The sequence below is a fragment of the Pygoscelis adeliae genome, unplaced genomic scaffold (assembly GCF_000699105.1).
Source record: "Pygoscelis adeliae isolate BGI_AS28 unplaced genomic scaffold, ASM69910v1 Scaffold86, whole genome shotgun sequence".
Taxonomy (NCBI): Eukaryota; Metazoa; Chordata; class Aves; order Sphenisciformes; family Spheniscidae; genus Pygoscelis; species Pygoscelis adeliae.
Window position 1 is genome coordinate 2,622,276 of NW_008824930.1, and position 21,089 is coordinate 2,643,364.

General features: G+C 42.8%; 1 protein-coding gene across 1 annotated transcript in view; it reads right to left on the reverse strand.

Annotated features, from left to right (window-relative positions):
* Window positions 1-14,087: 14,087 nt before the first annotated feature.
* Window positions 14,088-21,089, reverse strand: part of ANKH (ANKH inorganic pyrophosphate transport regulator) — a 49,451-nt gene continuing 42,449 nt past the window's right edge. Inside the window, exons 9-12 of the mRNA XM_009325002.1 lie at window positions 19,181-19,310; window positions 18,037-18,160; window positions 17,346-17,445; window positions 14,088-15,097 (exon numbers count right to left, since the gene is read on the reverse strand). Of these exons, the coding sequence (XP_009323277.1) occupies window positions 14,981-15,097; window positions 17,346-17,445; window positions 18,037-18,160; window positions 19,181-19,310 (471 nt within the window). The 3' untranslated portion in view covers window positions 14,088-14,980. The remainder of the gene's footprint in view (window positions 15,098-17,345; window positions 17,446-18,036; window positions 18,161-19,180; window positions 19,311-21,089) is intronic.

Genomic DNA, 21,089 nt, shown 5'->3' on the forward strand with positions numbered 1-21,089 from the left:
GCCTGCCTCCCTGCCTGCCTGCCTCCCTGCCTGCCGGCCTGCCTGCCGGCCTGCCTTCCCGAGGCACGGCGAAGGGGTCTGCTGACTTGTCGCGCCGCCTCGGTACTCCAGCAAACGCAAGGCGCGTTTGCGGTGCGTAAATACCAGCCGTACTTAGTAAAAACGCTTTTCCTTCGGCTCTGGGGATCTCGAAAGATCATGGTTTAGCAGCATCAGCTTACCTTTGTAGACTCGTGTGAAGGGATTATTAGTTAAAAGTGGTCGTGCTTAGGTAGATGAAAGACATTTTGAAGATGTGTGGAACACTGTGAAATGCAGTGGCAAGAGACGAGGTTTTTTTATTTCTTTAATTTTTTTATCTGTTTGAATATCAAATAGTTCATCTGTTTACATCTTGAACAAGAATCTGGTAGTAGGGGTTGAAATTTGTAGCAAGCCCTCTCTTTGGTTTCTGAAGCGTCTGGTTGTGTTTAGGTACTCATCCAAACCTTCAGCTGATGTATTGACGCATCTGGGTCTTCACAGCCAGACTAATTTCTGTAAGAATTAGAGGCTTAGCTGAGACAGGCTGTGTGATTCTGAGCAGTGTTTCTAGGATAGCGTATTCTCTTTACAGAAACACAACGCTAGAAAGCGTCAAGAATAATGTATGCTGCGAAACGGTGAGGTTGGCTTCTCAAATTGTCCAACAGCAAATCAAATAACTTTAAAAAAGTATAAATCTATTAGTTTCCAACCACATTTGCAGGTGTGCGGAGCTTATTTTAGTTTTACTGCCTTTCTTATATACAGCAAAAAAATAGTTCTAGCCATAGATGTTTTATAAAGATTTAAAGTGCTTAGAAAAAACAGAATAAACATGATAATAATCCTCTGTTACTGCCTATACTGTTGTTCCTGAATTGCTGCAATAACAAAAATCATTTGTAGCTGAGAGGAATGTATTCATTGTAAAACACTGCAACCATAGGCTAATGGATGTAACTGTAGCAGGCTATACCTTTAGCGGTGGAGCACTTGCTAGACTGCTCCTCTCTTCATGTTTCTGAATGTTTTCTGCATCATAAGATTAATTTTTTTTTTAGCATGAAAGGTTAAGAGAAATAATAAATTCTATTGAGCAAGGAAGATGTACCATCTGCAGGTTTATGGGCCGTGAGAAAACAGCATCCGTTTCACTCAAACTCTTTCTAGAGCCCCCTTCTTTGAGTGGATTTTTTTTTTTTTAGGTATTGTGTAACGTTTTGGCCTTTGTTTTACAGCAGATCTGGCTGTTTTGCTCAAAGACTGGTTCTGCAGAGCTGAAAGTAACTGCTTGGGTGAGAGCCTGCTTCTTGCCACTTCTACGGCAGGTTCATCTCTTGTTGCCAAAATTCGTTTTCTGTGCCAGGGTGTAACGAACTGCATCAAGAGAGCATTTGCATTTTGGAGGACTGTGTTTCTTTCAGCAAGCCGGCAAGCAGGAGTTAACAGCAGCTTCCATTCCCTCACCTGAGCCGGTCTTTTGAATTTATATTGTTGAGGGGGGGGCAGAAGAACCAATAATAAAATTTCTTCTCTGGCATCATCGTTGAGCTGCTTGGCTGACAGGGTTGAAAATAAAGAGGGAAGGGGATTTTTACAACTGAAACAACAAGAAAAAACCCAGACTTCAGGGAGTTAACAGTTTATTTCTCTTGCATTAGATAGAGAGCACTTGCACGGTGGCAGGCCGTGCTGTCTCCTGCTGTGTGTCTCAGACTCTGGTCTTCATCCAGGCCCCCTCAGAAGGTCCCCAGAAAACACCCAGCTGGAGCATCCCTGGCCTCCTGCACCTCCTGCAGGTATTACCACAGGGGGCCGGCACACAGTGCTTATGTATTAGCTTTTAGTATCTAATATTAATGTTACTTTTAGACTATCAAGTGGTTCCATGGTGTTAATTTGCTGATGAGCCCTCTGTAGAGCTCTCTCCTCGCTCAGACGTGCTGGGGTTTGTCTCATCAAACCATGCTACAAACAAAAAAATCTCTTTTAATTAACCAACATAACTGAGGGCCTTTTTAAAGGCAGTAGGTGATTGGAAACATTATTTAAGAAAAATAAGTTAAGTTGGAGCAATGCTTAGGGCTGTTTAAAGCAAATCTGTGATGGCTTCCACAATCACCTGGTTTGTAAGACACCCAGATGAAAAAGTCCAGGTGTTACTACAGCCCACCATCACCCCACCCCATGGATGCTCCATTCCGATGTGTCTGCCTTCCCAGCGAGAAGACAGAAAACAGCAACAGAGGTGTATGCTCATGGAAAATTCAAAGGAAATAATGGTGTGAAATTTCCTATGCAGAACTAAGATAAAATGTGTAAGAGCTGCGGTTGTGAAGGCGGTCCTGTTGCACCGTGGGGGCTACATTGTCATCGGTGGGGCTTGCCATCGAAACAGCTGGTTCTTCAAAGAAATGCTGCACTGGCTGTTGCGTGAATTAACCACCCACTCGTGGTAGGTGGGCTGGGCATGGAGCAGTCCGTTTTGGCTGTAGGTTTGGGAGCACTGGCTCCAGCTGCTGGGAGAATGCTCCTCTGCTCATGAGACACCAGAAGATGCCGCACCTTTTGAGTCCTCTAGAGGAAGAAGGCTCGCTTTTTCACAGCTACAGAACAGCCTGTGTAGAGAGTTAATTACTGCTTGACTTTCTTCTGGGTAGTGTTTTCCTCAGCAGCCACTCCTAGGCTTCGGTTTTCCTCCCTGCAGGTGTCTCTGCCATGTCGCAGGGACTGGGAGAGGGTTCGCCGTGGTTGTCTGACACCTCGCTCAGAAGTGCTGTTTCAGACAAGCCCAGCCAAAAGATGACGGCGGTGCTTTTGCTCTCTTTGTGCCGTACCTCTGTTAGTTTCGGCATTCTTCGCCCGTCTGTGGTAACGAGCCCTTTTCTGTTCCTTGGTGCAGAGCAGATCTTCCTCCAGCAGCGCGTGCGCTATAGACCTCCAGCAGAGCTGTGTTCTCCCACCCCTTCCTCCCCCCCTTTATTATTGATTGTTAGACACAAAAGCAAATGCTGCGCAGTATTTGCTGTCTGCGAGCAGGAGGGTTTCTGTCTGTGGTTGAAGACTCTCTCATCTGAGGTCTATGTGTGCCCTTTGGAGAAATAAACTGGATTGTATTTCGTTATACCTCATCGTGCGAAGAGCTAATTGTCCTCATTACTGATGGAAGAATAATCAGAGGAGGGTCTGCTGATGGGAGAGAAGGAGGGAGGGAGGGAGGCAGAGGAGGCTTTCAAGGCTGCAAGCAAAGAAGGTGAATTAATAATGCTATTTGCCATCATACTGCATGTCTTACTTTTTACCTGCTTACAGTCTGACCCTTTCTTGCTTAGGGAGAGAGAAATAAAGCCTATGTAGTCCCTGAAAGAGAAAGCTTAGTTTGAGAAAGTCAAACTCGCCACATGTGACTCTGTTTACACTTTTTTCAAAATGAAGCAGCGTGGCAGTATTCCTCACACCTGTTTTCAGACAGGCTCTGGCCTTCCAAGCCGTGGGGATGTTCGCTCACTTGCCCCTGCCCTCATAAGCGGGTGCGGAGGACCAGCAGGCACAAAGGCAGTATCTTTTTCTGAGCCCTATCCGAGCCCTTTCTTTTCTTTTCTGTTTTTTTTTATCATGGCCTCCTGCCAGGCTAGCGCTCCCGGCAGGGAGAGCTGGACAAGGTCAGGCCACGCTCTTCGCAGGCAGCCATGGGAAGGCAGCGGCGGGTGCCAGCAGCTAACGAGCGTGTGCCTGTGAGCGGCTAAGGGCGTTATCGTTTACTGATTTAGATGCCCTAATTATATTCTCGGCCTCGCTCAGCGTTCCTGGTCTCGGGCAGGAACGTGACCAGACATGAGCCGATCCTTTCTCCAGGATCTGTGGGGACAGCAGTGGGTGGCTGGAGAGCGGGAAGGGGGAGCTGGACATGGCCAGAGCCGCAGCCAGTTCAGGGGTCTCCGAAGGCCCCCCTGGACAGCCCCTGCACCAAGGGCCAGGAGAAACAGAGCTGCTGTTCCCGGCCCTGTCACAGGGAAGATGGGGCACACCCCGCGGAGGCGGGGGACCACTGACCCCCTGCACTGCAGAGGGGATGTGGCCGCAGATGCCAGGGGGATGAGAGGGTGGTTGGGGAGCCCCAAGGAGAGGAGATAGGATGAGACGGGCAGGAATTGAAGGGCTGACAACGCGTGGGGGACCCTAAGGCAGGCCAGGCTTTAGGGTTACAGGATGCTGGAGATTGCAGGCTGCCTAAAATTGAAAATAGAAAACAGTATGTGAGGTGGTCATTTTGTGGGCTGGAGAAGCTGGACTTCTCTCTGAGAGCATCATCTGGATCCCTGCTGCGGGCCAGCGTGAAGAGAGCTGAGGTAGCAGAGTCCCGGGGGGTCAGTCGCAGGTATGAGCAAAGCCCTACCATCGTACCGCTCCAAGACCTTTTTGAAAACAGCAGCTGCTCAAGTGTTGCATCAGGAGAGACGTTTAAGGCTGTGGTCCCATAGTCAGCCTTCTCGCTGGCTCTGGGTGGCTCAGATTCAGTCATTTGGGAGTACCCAAGGGACACGCTATTCAAAATCAAACACTAAACATTTTTGGTTAAGGAATGTTTTCACAGCTTCGTAAGAACAGCTTTGGTGGCTTGCCAGATGGATGGATGAAGCATCCTCTCATGACATTTTAGTTTGCCCTGGCCTGACGAGAATAACGCTCTCCTTTTAAGTACTAAGTGTCTATTTAACAGGAATTACAAAAGTTTTAGATTTGGTGTGGAAAAAGTGTTCTGACCATGGTATTTCCATATCAACAACACTTGGAGGCTTTGTAGAAATAAAGAGCTTGTCTTGCACCATTTTATGGATACCCTTGGATTTCAGTAACTTCAAGTTAAGACCTTGCAGTTGGCAGCATCATGCTCATAATTCGAAAACAATTTGCGTGTTGGATTAATTTCTCACCAGGAGGTATACTTTGCTTGTTCCAAATGAGAAGAGCACTTTAGACCATGTCAGATTATGAGAATTAATAAAACAGATGCAATCAGAATCATGAATCATATGCAAACTGTTAGAACTTTACTTAAAGTAATTAGAATATGAAAGCTGTTGGACAATATTGGAGCACAGATCCCCCCCCCCCAAAGAAAGCATAGATCATTCTTTTTAACAATGCAAAAACATACACCTCTGTTAAATACATAAACAGCACTCAATTTTAATGCAACACATACTTTTATACTTTTGACCTTAGCAGTCTTTTTAAAAGTATACAAAGTTTTAACCTTCATCAGTTTCTTTAAAGAAAACCCACATGTTTAAAGCAAAGCAAAATGGCCATTAAAAAACCAAACCAGTAGCTTTAGCGTGTACAAATTACAGAAAGCAACATTTATTTTGAGAGAAATCAACTGGAATTCTACAAGTATGACAGAAAATGATGCGTGAGGTAACATTTCATTTAAAATCTAGGATCCCTGTACTGTAGTCCCAAATGGTGCTCTGGCTTGACACCTACAGTCCTTGCAAAATTGACTTGTTTAAGTAGTTGAGGATGGCTATTAGGCACACTGCTTTGCATGAAGACAGCTTTATCCTGAAAGAAAGAATCTGAATCTGATACTGAAAGATACTCTGAAAGGAATGAAAAACAAGTGATACCTCTCAGGTGAAATATGCATTTGCCTAGTTCTCAGATTTACCTTCAAATTACAGAAACGAACTGAAAAAATGAGGCTTTTTCTCTACAGAAAGGTGTTTAGAGAATTGACCTTAATCCCAATGCAACTGCAGCATGCCCTAAAGCAGGGCCAGCTACTGCTCTTGCCTCTTTCAGTGTTGTAAGTGTGCTGAGAGCAGAACAAGACATTGTCCTGCAGAATACTCCATGGTCAGAGGGCCAGGTCAGGAAAAGACAAGGCCCCCAAGCATCCTTTCCCCTCTTTCCTGAGCAAGAGTCTTCGGACTTTGGGCTGCCCTTTTTTAGGATGCTGCTTCCAGACACTACTGCCCGCTCCCAATTTTAAAAGTGTTTCCATGAAACTAAAAACAAGTCAATTTTAGAGAACCCAAAGGCACAATTAGAACATGCAAATATGAATTCAGTATTTTTAGGCATTTCTGTGGCACTGTTCCCTGTAGTATCCAAGCATCTTTTACCAGCATTAGTGAATTTTACCCTTAGAGCACCTCTCTGAGATTGGAGAACCTGCTATCCTTGTAGTATTACTCTACAAATGGTGCAGTCTGACCTCACACGATGTGGTCAAAGCTATCTTGAACCTCTGTTCAGAAACTGCATCTCCTTTGAAAGACTTTCTGGGGGTTACCTCTACATAATTTGGTTCTCCTCCATGATGATTTCCTGCTGTGAAGACAAAATAGTCCTCGCCTTCTGCTCTGCCCTTTAGGTTTTGCTCAATCTTTGTAGATTCCTTCTCGAGTGACCCTGTTGCTGGCCCTGCTCAAGACTGCAAAGATGGAGAGAGCAGGGTGTGCGAAGCTTGCTTCTTTCTCCATTGCAAAAGGCGTGGCAAAATTTGCTGTCTTTTGTGCTCCTAGCACTATAAAGTTTGGCTTTATTTAGTACTAGTATCTAGTAACACTGCCCGATAACCTTCAAAGGCCAGTGAACCTTTCACTAAAGATGGTAAATGAAGGGGTTACGGTTCTCTCTGCCCACCAGTATGGTCCTTGCAGGATAATGCAGTGCAGGGCGCTTGCAAAAGACACTTCAGCTCATTCATTTGCGGCCATCTCTCCCTCTCTCTCCACATACACACACACTCCTCCACACTCACTTGCTCACACGTGCTCCTCCTCAGGCACTCCCAGAAGCTTTCTCTCCAATACAGATGAAGGAAGGCTTTCTCAAGGCTTGGGAATGCTGCTAGGCTGTGCTGCCCGAGCACCATTAAACACATTTCAGCCATTCCACCACACAGAGTCGAGTCTTTGGTCTCCAGTTTGGATTTCTGTGGCCTGTGGTAGTTAACATGCTCTGCCAGTGTTGCAGAACAAATAACACAAGCAGCGTAGGGGGCTCTGACACTGCCTGCAACCCCAACTTCAAGTCCACCAGCAACGGGCAACGTCTGTTTTTTTCTCCTCCTCCAAACAACCAGCTCTGGGGAGGATCACTGCCGCCAGCTCACGCGGTGGTGGAGTGACAAGCCACCAAACCGCATCTTTCTAAAGGAGCTCTGTGCTTCCTGCCTCAAGCCATCCTCCTCCTCAGCAGACAGGCTCTGGCGTCCTCCAGCCGTGCCTGTGTCTCTTACCATGAACCCTCCATAGGCTCCTGGCTTCAAGAAACAAAGGCAGAGGCAGCAACACCAAAAGCTGATCTAAAATAACAGAGCAGTGAGAGCAGTGTTCTGAAAGATCAAAACCTGACATGATCTAAGCTTGATTGTCTTTATGACGGTGGTGGGGGTTTCTGCCCAGTTTAAGAACACAGGTTGAATTTTGCATCTTGTGCGTTTGCTTTTTAAAAATATACAAGATATTGCAGGTAGATTTTTATTAAACCTAAAGTAAGTGAAGTGCACTTTGAACTACGTTACTTAAAAGATGATCAGATTTATCTTAAAAAGCTTGTGGATGGCAGTAAGTAGGGGTATGTCATCTACAAAAATGCGTATCTACCTTCAACTTTTTTTGGAGGTTTTGCTTTTGCAATTTTGTGGTGCTTGCAAACTCTGCGGATGAACTCAGTTGATCTAAATAACCAGTAAACTTACTGCCTGTAGCCTTCCAATTGTTTCATTATAGGTTAGGAAGGATTTTTTTGTTTATTGTAATAGGACACAAAAGCAGAGTTACATTAGTGCTGCTTTGGAGAGCAAACTACAAAGTTCAGCAATGCATGTTAGTTCCAGGCTCTGCTGTTTTCTGCATGTGTACATACACTTTACTTTCCACCCAGACAGTATTCTCATTAAAAGTTAACGCAATTAAAATTATTTTTTTCAGTTCTGCAACTTTTTCTTTGATTTTCTGTTGTGTTCTTGCTGAATTATGGATAAAGCTGTTGTTCCAATTTTTAAATACATCCTTTCCGAAGAGGGGATTTATATGCTCTCATTTGCAGATAGGCCAAACTGTTTTATTATGTAAATGCATTTACTTTGCATTACCTTGATTACAAAGCGGACTTATGAGAAAGGGTAGCTTTTTTTTAAAATGCTGAATGATGCACTTGAAGAGAGATGGGAGGAAGCAGGTAATAGATGCAATTGCTTGCTGGTTTCAGGCATTTTTGCTCAGAGTTAATTGAAAAAGTGCAGTACAGTACTCAAATATTTCATCTGCAGATACAATAGCTTATTTTTGCTTTGCCCTCCTTGTGGGCTCCCAGAGGGTGGGAGGGTACTTTACAGCTGGCTCTGCAATATGAAAGCTTTGTCATCAGCAAAAGAATCTGTGCAGCTCAGATTTTTGCTGACAGTAGGCACTGTCTCTCAACCCTGAACTGAAAGCCTAGAAAAGGCAAGCAGTCTCAAGTCCCTTAAGAAGAAGGGACCTCTCTAGGTTCCCGATTGAATCAGAGGACAATTTAGGTCAGAAGGGGACCGCAGGCAGTCATCTTATCTAGCCCTCCTCGGTCAAAGCAGGGCCACCTTAGACATTGGATCAGGCTGCTCACGTCCAGCTGAATTTTTAAACTTAATGGATTGTCCCTGTTAATCAGGCTCTCCAACTCATTAAGTTATACATTTAGTTGTGAAATATATGAACTCTTGTGTTTCCCAGTGCTTCAAAATATTCTGTGCTGCTCTGGGGATGCAGTGCTAACTTTGCTGGAAAAGTCTGGGTCGTGGTCTTATGGATCATTAGAAAGTCACAAAGTGGCTGGAGTTAAGTAATGAACTTGAATTAATTCTTTTAATTCTTGATTTTAAATAAAGACACCCCCCCCTAATTCTTTCTACTTCTTGACTCTCCTTTTCAGCTTAGCAAACGAAAAGTAAAAAACAGTCTGTCAAAGAAGAGGTTTGTTGTAAGCTACTTTTTAATCACGGCATTACTTGACATTCAGTCAGCGTGACGATTACATCTTCCTTCTCAAAATGCCAACAGACAAAATAAGCCTAGCAGGAGCCTTCAGAAGAAAATAAGGAAACGTCTGAAGACGCTGAACTAGGAATGACAGAAAATAACGATGAGGTGAAACTAATAAATTGATTTGAGCAGTGACAAGGCTTGGTAATACTAAGGAAAACCTTCCCCTCAGGGTTACAAAGACAAAAGAGCACCTAAAAATATACCACAGTTGTTCTGTTTTACTGAGCTAGAGTGGGTATCTTGATTATGAAATGCTGAGACTGAAGCTCACTCTTTAACTGTACAATTAACTTGCACAAGCTGCAGCCAAAATGCCCTTCTGTCTGAGGACGTGCTCCAAGCCAAGCTCAAAGCTCGATCTCTCTGCCCCCGTATTTTGCCTTTGGCCTTTTTGTTCAGAAGGTGCCAATTACTGAGGAGTCTGGCAATGGTTTTGCTGAGGAGTGCATCTATGCACCGACAATTGAACTTGGGTCTCCACAGCAAATCTATGCAAGCTGTCCAAACCCGAGCGGAGAGCCAGGGCTCCCCCTGCACCCCGGGCCCTCCCGCTGCTCTGCAGTGCTGCTGCAGGTCAGACCGCGCTTGGACCGAGTTGGCTGCTAAGCTGACAATTCTGCCTTGTTTCATGATGCTGTCAGGCTGCAATTGAATACAGTGTGTTGCAGGGCGCAGAACAAATTTGGAGCTCCTTTTCCCACCGGGGCTCTTCAATGAGCCCCCACAGCCTGCTCTGCACCGCACCCTGCTTCCGTGGGAGCTTGCTTCCTTCAGAAAACACGGTATTCTGCACTTGAATTCCAGTAAAAAAGCAAACATGAACATTTTATGGTTAAGCTGGTATTTGGGTAATGCCAATTTGATACCAAAATAGTGATGATTTTGTCTTTTGTTTAACTAATGTTTATGTGACATTTCCCAAGTCCAGTCCTGCCAGTTACTCAGAAGCAGCAAGCCACGTAGTGCCTCCTCTTTGCATGTTATAAAACCTGCATGTTGGTGTATTTCTGCGTGAATAATCTTCCAAGATGTTTCACACTCCTCTCTCTGATGGCTCCTCTGCTCAGAATCCAGAATACTTAGAAGTGGTGTCTTATGGACATATCGCTCCTCACCCTTCAGTCCCTCTCCAGGGCAGCTGAAAGGGAAACGGCAGCAGCCACAGCTCTGATGTTTTCTGCCCTCTGACTCACTTCATCTCCACGCCATGCTGTTGTCTTTAGGATGGATATACAATACCCATAAGCTTTTCAGCATGTCCTCTTTCTCTCCCATTCCAGCTTACTGATCTAAATCGTGCTTTAGCTTACTGGTACAAGGTCTGCTGAAAGGGTGTTTTATGTACTCTTTTATGTAGCATTAAATTGCAATTTTTTTAAAATGGCTTAGTATTAGTCCCACATTAAGATCATGTTTAGACTTGAATCCTTGTTCCAATGAACTACATAAAGGCCTTAATAAAAATGCCTGTGCAACACTCTCATATACACACCCATAGAGATATGCATGGCTTTCCAATACACTAATGGCTACTGCAACTATGCTCAAGTAACACCCAGCTGCACTCAAATCCGTGCTGATCCCACCACAACCACAAAATCTCATTAAGAGATGGAGCCGATGCTGCCACCTCGCCATCCCCTGCACTGCCCTGCATTTTGCCGAGGATGCCGGCGGGGCCGGGATGCTGGAGCCACAGGACACCCCGTTCCCATTGCCACCTTGCAGCCCAATGCAAAACTATGCCTGGCGACTCCGGGCGCCTGGGCCTGAAAGCATCCTTTCTCCCTTCTTTTTAAGCACAAAAGAAGGCGCTCTCGCCTTCAAAAGGTTTCTGTTCGTGCGTCGTGGCCTGCCCTGAATTGGCTGCATTCATCAGCTCGCCCTCCGTCTTGGGCTGCTCCCTCTCTGGCGGCAGATTCGGCAAAACACCAAGCAAGAGCCAGATATAAATCTCCCCCACTCAAAGGAAATACTTAGCAGCAAAATGAGTAGAAAAGACAAGACTTCTCTGTTACTCACCCAATCCTCTCACTCAGGGTGCTCTATCTAACAAGCAGGCAACTGAGCGCTCCTGCCTGGAACAGCTGTGCCAGGGGGACGGGGCGCGGGGCTGCCCCACGCCTGGGAACCTGCTGCTGTGCCCAAATGGCCTCAAGCACTGGCTGGGAAATGCAGAGCTTTTTCCATCAAGTCCACTGCTTGGTAAGCGTGAGAGGCCTGCTTAGGGCAGTGAGGAAGGAAAAAAACCCCAATGTTTCCTGTTAATTCTGCAAAAGGAAAACTCAAGACAAGTTAGCACAATTTTACATACGTATTAAAAGCCGAGGAACATTAATCCACAGCTTATTGGTGTTCTGCTCTTATTTCCCGCTGTGTGAGCTGTTCTGAAATTTAAGATTTAGGATGCTGATCAACTTTGTTCCTCTTTTTATTGTAACTTCGATGATTGTATAATTCAGTAATTCTCAAGAAAGTCTGGAAAGGCCAAGTCTCCACATGAATTCATTGAGATGACTGTGCTCCGGCTCTCCGACACAGAAACTTAACAGGTTTCTGTTGTAAAATATTTATCACAGATAAGATAGCCATTTCATAAGCAAAAACACAAGAGAGACAGCTAAGCCATTTTACTAGAACTCGGGAAAGTCCTTTTGGGAAGGAAGAGGTGCAGGACAGGGCATACACCAGCATCTGCCTGAGAGAGACCAGTAACGCTCTGGCTGAGGCTTCAGCCGAGGAGGACGGCTGCCCGCTCCCAGCCCGTAACCCATCAGGCTGGCTGCTTCACCAGCCCAGCTGAATTTGCCACCCGCTGGGAGTCAGAGCAGTGAGGTTTCAGGTGGTCGCTGATGCTCCTGACAGCGGTACCCAGAAGCAGAACCAGAGGCTGCGGGGAACAGGGCGCTCCTTGGGCACGCGCCGTCCCGCTGAGCACCCTGCCTGCCCACGCAGCGAGTACCTGGGCCGGCACGAGGGGCTGGTTTGGACTCGCTCGTTCCAGAAACGTCAGCGTGTTTTGTTAATCCAGCAGAGCAACGTAAAGAAATACGCAACCCGCAGGAAGCGGAAAGAGACGCGATGCATGCGTCCTTACGTCACTGCTTGAGTTCTTGCCCAAACCCCACCATTCCTGCGCTCACTCGGTATCTTGCAAAGTAAAGGACTATTATGTATTACCCACACAACTGAAAAAATTACCATTAGTTTAGTCCTGTATAACCAATAATTCAGTTTTTGATATTTGTTCATCTTCTATCTAAAGCAAAAGCTTCAGTGTTTCATTTAATTTGTTTTCAAATTTTTTACTTTTTGGTGCAATTATTACCATGAAACCTACATCGGTAATGCTCAAAATTCTTCAAAAATAACTGCCGTTTGAATTTTAGTCATATACCAAAAGAAGTATTACACAAAAATATTTTCTTGCTTTATCTCTACAGTTCCTGCAAAACTGCGTCTTGTGGACTTGGATACAAACGTACTGGAGAAACCAAAACTACATGAATAGAGAAGACCTCAAATGGCCACCGTGATCTGTAACAGTCTATATACATGTTATATACACATGACTGTTTGAGAGCCTGTATTCATGAATGTGTACAGCCTACATACTGCACAAAGTTCATTTGTCTGAGGTGGTTTTTTTTTAATCTTTTTTTTTTTAAACTACTGTCAGAAACAAGGAGAACAACCTTGTGGTGGCACAGAAAACGTGTGGTTACTGGATTTAGTCTTACCCTCCTAGTGCCACTGCTCATTAACCATGAACTGATTTTGCAAATCTCATTCAACACAATAATTTCTACATTTTTTTCTTATTGCATTTGTACATGTAACAAATTAGTACAAATGTTTACGATAAAATGTAAAGTTCATTGATACAATGCCTTTCATGACGGCCATAACTGGTTACTAGCCAACTCTGTAGTTTTTCAGAGACATTTTTAGCTGAACTTGGAAAAATAGGAAATGTATTGTAGCTTAAAACAAATGTACATAATATACAATATATATATTTATACACATGTGTATGTCTACATACACATATATCGATATAACATTTAAAGTAATGTTTAGTTTTGATCAGTTCTCCGAGTGCTGGGACTACCTGGCAAATAAATCTAGAAACAGAATTTGTCCACAATTAAATAATTACTTCCACAACTTAGAAAAATATACTTTTACTAAATAAGGTTTAAATTAACTGATTTATGGATACGGCATGGAGGATAACGGTTTCCAGACTCTGGCACGATTAAATCTGAAAGAACCCAAGCTACTACAAACCGGTACCAAACGCTGCCCCGCAGCCAAACACAGAAGAGCACAGAAATACAAGCTGCCGCTGCAGCCATCATCGGTGGCACCCAAACCCTCTCTGGTTCGGTCACCTCTTATATGGGCTTCATTTCCACCCGATGGAAGTCGCCCACCTGACCTCACGCTCTGTTATTTAAGGCCCACTTCAACCTCAACGACACAGCGCCTGCCGCCTTCTCCAAGTACAGCACTTGCCGAGTGCTGTGAGCAGCTCCCCGCTTGCACGCAACTCTTGCCTTGAGAGCCAACAGATGATCAAGGTCCCTTATTAACAACCTGGAGGACCGTCAGTACTTGAGCTTCACCATACGGATTTTGATCTACTGCATAGGTAAATATATTATAGCAAAACATACATATATGTGTGTGTGTGTGTGTATGTATAAGTATATATACATATACACACGTGTGTGTGAGTATGCGTACATCTCTATATAAAAAATTTCATGGAGCTATGTGTAGTAATGCGATATACCATGGTATCCTGCATACGTTATCTGATTTTTTATTTTTTTTTTAGTATATAGGCACCAGAAATAAGTATATAGAGCAAATCAACCTTTAAAAATTAAAGTTAAATCAGTGGACAAGAACTTTGGTAAAGCTTGTCAATATTTATTTTTTTTAAGTTCAAATACAGTCAAAGTCTATCAGTTGCCATCGCCCTCTTCACAAGAGGAAAGTGCATGTTTGGTTTTTTTTCTAAAGAAAATTATACGTAAGGTGGGGCTTAACGATTCAAGAAAATTCTGAATTAAATGTTTACATTTTTCAAAAGATTACTATCTTTCTGATGGAATGAAAGCTAAATAGAGTTCTTGTCCCATGTGTATTTTATCGTATGCATATATATATAAAAATATATATATGTATGTCTCTGTTTATGTACCTGTGTGTGTATATACACATCCACACACTTTTAACAGGAGAGAGGAACCTGTTTTTCTCCACTTTGCATGTGGAGACTTACACGTTCCTCCCTGTTTTGTACCCTGTGCAGTATAAGCTTTAGCGATGAGGCCAAACAAAAAGATATAGTTCACCATAGTATATTAGTTTATGTAGCAAAGTAATTTTCAAGCAAGTAAAATAAAGCTCTGTATTCCAAACTTCTTTTCCTTAACATTTCTCATAAAGAAAAGGAAGGAAAAGGAAAGAGGGGAGGGAGTAGGATTATGGCAGTAGCGTTGAGCCAGTGGCACACGTGCATGTGCGTGTGCGAGTGTGCAAGCGCATGCACACACGCGCACACACACACATGCACAGAGAGCAGGGCTTTGGTTGACAAATGCAGATTGTCCAGAGAAGGTGGATGCATAAGTAAGGAAGACTCTACAGTGATGCAATTGTATCTTTTATGTTTGCATGGAGTGAGAAAACAAATTCAATTGGGAAAAAAAAAAAACAAAGACCTCTTTTTAGGTCCCTCATCAGTGAGAGCATACTCAGTATGCTAGAGAATTTATCTGAAACCTTTTAAATCAAGGCCTCTTTATTACAAAAATAAAAACGAACAAACAAAAAAGTATGAGAGACGACAAGATGCTGAAGTGTCACTCCAATCGTCCCTGCAGAGAACAATTGCATCCCATTTATTATTCATTCTCTTCTCTCATTTCTACGATGTCTGTCATTTCCTCTGTGTGAGGCATGTCGGTCATTGCAGAGTCTTCACCTTCTGTAGCTGCTTCATTCTCATTCCGCTTCTTTTTCTAGATTGAAACAAGTGTTTGGAAACCTATCAGTAAGTTGTGCATGAACACCGTCCTACAAACTTTGGGCACTGCGAGAACCGAGGTGTGAATAATTTTTTTTGGGGGGTATGTTATTAAAGAGCTAGAATATTTGAGTCATATTCATGGCTTGTCACTAATAAGTTGTCGTAACTTAGAAGTTTTCCATAACCTTCCTGGGGCTCAGCTTTCTCCTTTCTAACATAAATGCAATAATAGAGGCATTTCTTATGCTGAGCAACATCCAAAACAGGCTTCAGCACGACTGGAGGGAAGAGAGCATCTGGAACTTTTACATCACGGATTTTTTATTAAAAAAAAAAAGCAAGCAAAATATGAGAGAAGATAAGCTGCTCTAGGGAGGGAGACAGAGGTGGCAACCTAATTTCTCAAATGTCAAACTTCAGGAATTTTACAAGATGTGAGCATCCTGGCTTTTCTTGATATTGCTGATCCACTGTGAGCCCCCACCCCATCAAGGCCAAGTAATATTAGAGTATTTTTGGCTAGCAGTAGCAGGAGGGCATTCAAGAGTCCTGTGATTCATCCAGGATGTCCTGGATTAGTAAAGCTAAGAAGCATTCAGCCCCGCTACAAAACAAGTTGAAGCATCTGTTCCTCATTATCCGTTTCTCAGCAGGCTGACTAGTTTTACAGAAAACACTTGTACAGCTGACAAAAAATCCCCCACAGGTATTATTGATTCAGCTGAGTTGGGCATATCAGAGTTTCAAAATTTTAGAGGTGTCTACACAACACTTGATTTGCAGATCTCACATGCCGCCCACTTATTACCACTGTAGGGGAAAACAAGTTGGTGTATACAGCTACCGGTTGGCTCTGCCACTGTCACCCTGGCTGTTGAGACGATGCTGTCAGCTACACACTAATTCTGGTAAGGGAATAAATTAGGTTGGCACAGTTATTATTACTACTACCTGCACTCATCACTGCAAAAAACTAAAAGTACCATGTCCCTGGCCAGAAACGCGCTATGAGCTATTCCTGTAACAAACAAGCGATGAGGAGGTTAGTCCCAACAGATATATGTTGTGAAACCATAGGCCAAGAACAGCCATTTCCGTGTCTACAGTTTTTACTCTTTGGTGCTCAAGAAAAACATGACAGACTAATCACGATGGAGACCAAGGTCTTCTATTTCCTTATGAACCTTGTACACTTTGGTCTACTGCCATGGCCTGCCTGCACTGTTAATACATATCAAAACTGGTTTTGGTTTGTTCCAACATAAGGCTTTTAGATGTTCCATATTCTGTATTTTTTTGCTAAAAATAGAAGTGGTGGGCATCTTCGCTTGGCCTTTAGTAAGAAATCTAATGGAAAAAAAAAAGCAAATGCATAGATTTTATTTTCTGCTCCCATCCACAGAGTCCTTCTGCACCATGGAATGATGTACACACCACACCATTTCTGCTTGGTGTTAGGCCTGGTGCCTACACAGTGCCTTGAACACATAACTGGAAGGGTACAATATGCAGGTACTGCGATGTACCCGGTCACCTAGCCAATATTTATCCTGTGTTTGATTTCATTTAGTGGAATATTCTTTGAAATCCATGTACCACTACTACTCCGTACATGCAGGACTGTAGTGTGTGAAATATGTAAAAGTATGCCTATGAGAAATCCTCGCCTGTTTAAGTATTTGTAAGCTCTTATCCTCTACTGCTGCAGGAGTATATCTTGTTTTAAGCCACTTCTTTAGATGGCAAAAAAAAATAAGCAACGGTACTTTTTGTCCATTTTCAGCAGAGCTGGTTTTGTAAAGAAATAAAAGTATACATATATATACACACATACACATACACATATACATATAATAAGCTTGGATGAGTAGTTCCTATGTCTACATAAAGAAGCTATGTTGTACTGTAGTAAGAGATCTATGGTGCAAAACAGGTGGCGGTAAGGATATGATATCCATGTTACACATGTTTTGAGGAGCAAGAGGTTTACTTCAGACCAGCATGTCCCATGGCCTGGTCCCATGGCCTGAACGCCTACTAGCAGTTGAAGGGCACCTTTTGGTTTTATTTCAACCCAAAGAATTCCCAAGTTGCACACTCCTGCGACCGCATGGGGAAGCAAACCAAATTCAGTAAGTGGGGATGCTGGGGAGTTGCATTTCAAAAGTGTACTCTTAATCTGAACTAAAATCCCCTATCATCAACTGCTCTCACCAGATCCCACAGAGCCTAATTCTTACCTGTTTCCGATAGACGTAACAGGCTGCTATCGCAACCATGGTGGATTCTCCTACAAAACCAGCTAGAAGGGATCCTACTCCAAGAGTGGCTCCATGAACTCTGTGGGCGGCATAAGAAGAAAGTCGTCATGGTTGTGTGAGAATTCATGATTCATAATTATATTTCCACTGGCATATAGAATCAATCTGTTGTTAGAAATATTTCCTTCAAAGACATAATACACTGGCAAAAAGAATAGCTGGTATTTTAAAGGAGTTTTTTGGTTTTTTGTGGCTTCACTGTTTAAAAGAAACACATTCTGAATCAAATTATGGACTAAGAATTTAAAGTCTTGTACAGAGTACTGTAGAACAGATTATTTAACTTATAAACAAGATATTCTTCCATTAGCTTTCTTAACAGTGCATTTAATAGAATGGAAATAAATTCTCTGTAGGATAGATGTTTGCCTCTCTGACATCTGCCTGTTTTTTCAAAAGGGACATCACTGTCATGCCTGCCTAGAGCAAAGTCACACTTGTGAATTTGTAAATGTTTCTTTTCCACATATTGACACTGTTTAGGCTTTATATTATGGTTAGTATTTGGGGAAAATGTTCTGAGCTACCCAAATTCAGCTATTAAGTGACAGGAAACAGGAATGAAGAGAAAAGCAAACCCATCAGCTCTGTGGAGAGGAGAATGATTTACCCCAAGTAAGGCAGCACAATGAGACTGGTGATGAGGACGATAATCCGCAGCACTGAGCTAGGTGCCAACACAAATGTCTTCTTTAGAGTCATCAGCCAACCAGTCAAGTGCGCTCTGACCGTCACTGTTCATAAACAGGGGAAGGGGAGGAGATGGGAAGAAAGGGAGGCGAGAGTAGTAAAAAAAAATCAGTCATCTCATATGAAGCTTTTTCATGCAGAGAGCACTGTTCAGAAATAACCATGGTAAAACTTGTTTCTGGTAACTTTGCACACTGGGAAGCCCTACTAGAAATGAAGTAGATCTTGTGTCCAAATTGCTTTAATGTACTGATTTTTGAAAACACAAAGCACCAGTTGTAGACAGCAAGCCTTACTGAGAGCTGTTCTCTTACAACCAATTTATTAGATGGTCCATCCTGTTTTCTTCACTAAAGGAACATCCCTTCCCTAAACAGAAATCACAGCAAGGAAAATTTTCCCTCTAGCTCCTGTGTGGTACATGGTGTAACAGCCAGTCACAAAAAATGGTATCTCCATGTACCTGTTCTTATATTTGGAGTTCACCTTTATTACAAAACTGTCTTGTCATATAAGCAGAAAACACTACATGATGTAGCATTTGATTACAGAAGTTAGAAATTTTTTGAGGGGAAACTTTTTGATTACTGCTGTCAAGCTTGCCTCTCTCTTGAATACGGGCATTAACTTTTGTTCTATATTGTTTATGCTGTGATGATATCTGAAAGTGCCACTGACACTGGCAGCAGCAGGAGAGACTAATGGAGGTGATGTTATGGTGGAGCTGGTCCTAGATGCTATTCCAAACAGTTAATTTCAGTCTTGGCATGCGTGTATTGCTACTGCCATTCATGTGTGTGCTCTTGGTCAGCTGCAATAGACAGAATTCTGACTTTCGACAGTCAGAAATCTGCCTAATGACAGACTGCTCTTACTGCAACATTTGTATCTTGACTACCGATATAAGTACTCTTGGTCTACACCAACTTCAATAAAAACCGTGTTACTTATGCTAGGCGTGCATTTAGCCACTCTTCCATGTACAGCCATGCCAGACTCTATGACCACACCTCAAAGCTGGTTTGGTTTTGAGGTTACAGAGTTTTTATTTTCTTGGTTTTTACCTGGAACTGGAAAGAAGGAGAAGATGCGCAAAGGAACAACACACAGCTCTGCAAAAGCGAAGTCTACTCCAATTATGTCAACTAAAATCTTCTCTGACACGTTTGGCGTCCAAAACATCACAAAACAGAGCTAGGAAGAATAAAAACAAGAAATGTTTATATTTCAGAAGGGAAGCACAACAGAAGATAGGTCCTGCTGGTCTAAAACATTTGTTTACTCTACTGGTGGGTATTTTTGGTATTAAATGAATGAAGAAGATGGATACAAAGTAATAAAAATACGTTTGCTTTTCTACAACGTTCAGGGATCTGTAGCATGCAATGATTAAGGTTTTAATCATCACTAAGGCAGGCATATTTTATGATTAACTTTAATCACTTTATTTAACCTTTCTCCTATGTTTCTGCCTCTTTGCACATACACTGATGAAAGAAAACAACAAAACTTAGATGTTAAGCAATAGTCCTGACTCCACAGTTTATGAAGCAGTCATAAAAAAAACCTGACACATGCATGCAAACCTAACAGAATATTTGTTTGCTGGACTTGGATTCTAACAATTCAAATGTTACGGTTCAGTCTGACTGTAATCAAGAAGAAATTATAGGGAAGGCTTTAAGAGGCTCTTCAGAGCCACCCCAACCACCAACAGTTCTTGCCTTCAACTTAAGTTGAGGATGCTGAATGCTCCAAAAGTCACGACCAATTGAGAACAACAACGTTCTCAATGAGGAGTAGAAAACAGATTCTCACTTCTCTCAAATCAATCAATCAAAAATATTGGAAAAGAAACAGTCACAAAAAAAGTTCATAAACACAGAATTAATTTCCTTTACTTTGAGAAACATATTCGAAACAGTTTTGCAACAATTTAAAGACTTTTTAAAATATTTAAATGCAGTAAGACTCTAGTGTACACACAGTATATTTATACTGAGCTTGCCTGCAAATACACAGAGTTCACAAGTAAGAGAAGCATGTTAACTTCAGAAGCAATTACTACTCTTCATGTTTCTCACGTACCAAGACTGACGCATATAGAAGGAATTTTTATGGTGCCTGCAAATGGTTGTACTTGAATGATCTAATTGTTACAAAAACAGTAAGAAACTTGATTTTTACAGTACTTGCTCTGGTTAAGACACTCATATTCCTACAGATTATCAGATGTTTTAATAACTAAAGATTTGAAGTACTCCAAGACCTAGAGATCTGACCTAAATCTAAGATGAGGGGTTTAAACACGCTGCTGATACTAGTACTGTTGTTATGTGATATGACTGATACCAAGGCAAAGGTGTTCAGCATAGTCCTGCAGACATGATGCCCTCAGGCCACAAATCCACCAAGTCTTGTTATTTTAAAGAGTGTGCTGTTTAGTCCATACATGAAAGGAAAACTTCCATAAAAACCCCGTAATAAATGGTACAGCAGTAGTACATGCTGTTTAAGTTTTTGGTCAGTCCTGAGGCAGGGCTTCAGTCCGGGCTGAGGGGGCTCTTAGCAGCTGGCAGGTCCAACTTCTGTTCAAAGCATTCACTGAAGAACGGTGCCGACAGCCCTTACAGGACTTTTCCTGTAAGAAGGGGTACCAGACATCCTTTCAAGTGTAACTGCTTTGTCATTTAACTTGGTTTTGTGATTTAAAAAGTGACTTCTTCCTGTTATTCTCATAGTGAAGCAGATATTAAGGAAGGGAGCTGACTGAACGGGGCAAAACTTGGGACCTTAAATGCTCTGGCACTCCTCTGTCAGGTTACAAACCAGTGCACCAGGTAAATTATGCACACTGGCTGTACAATCTGATGGCTCTGTAAGACTCTATAACTGCTCTCTTGTAATTTAGCCTACAAACTAGCATCATAGTATCTACCTAGCTCTTCTCTTAGTATCCAGTTGTCACATCCC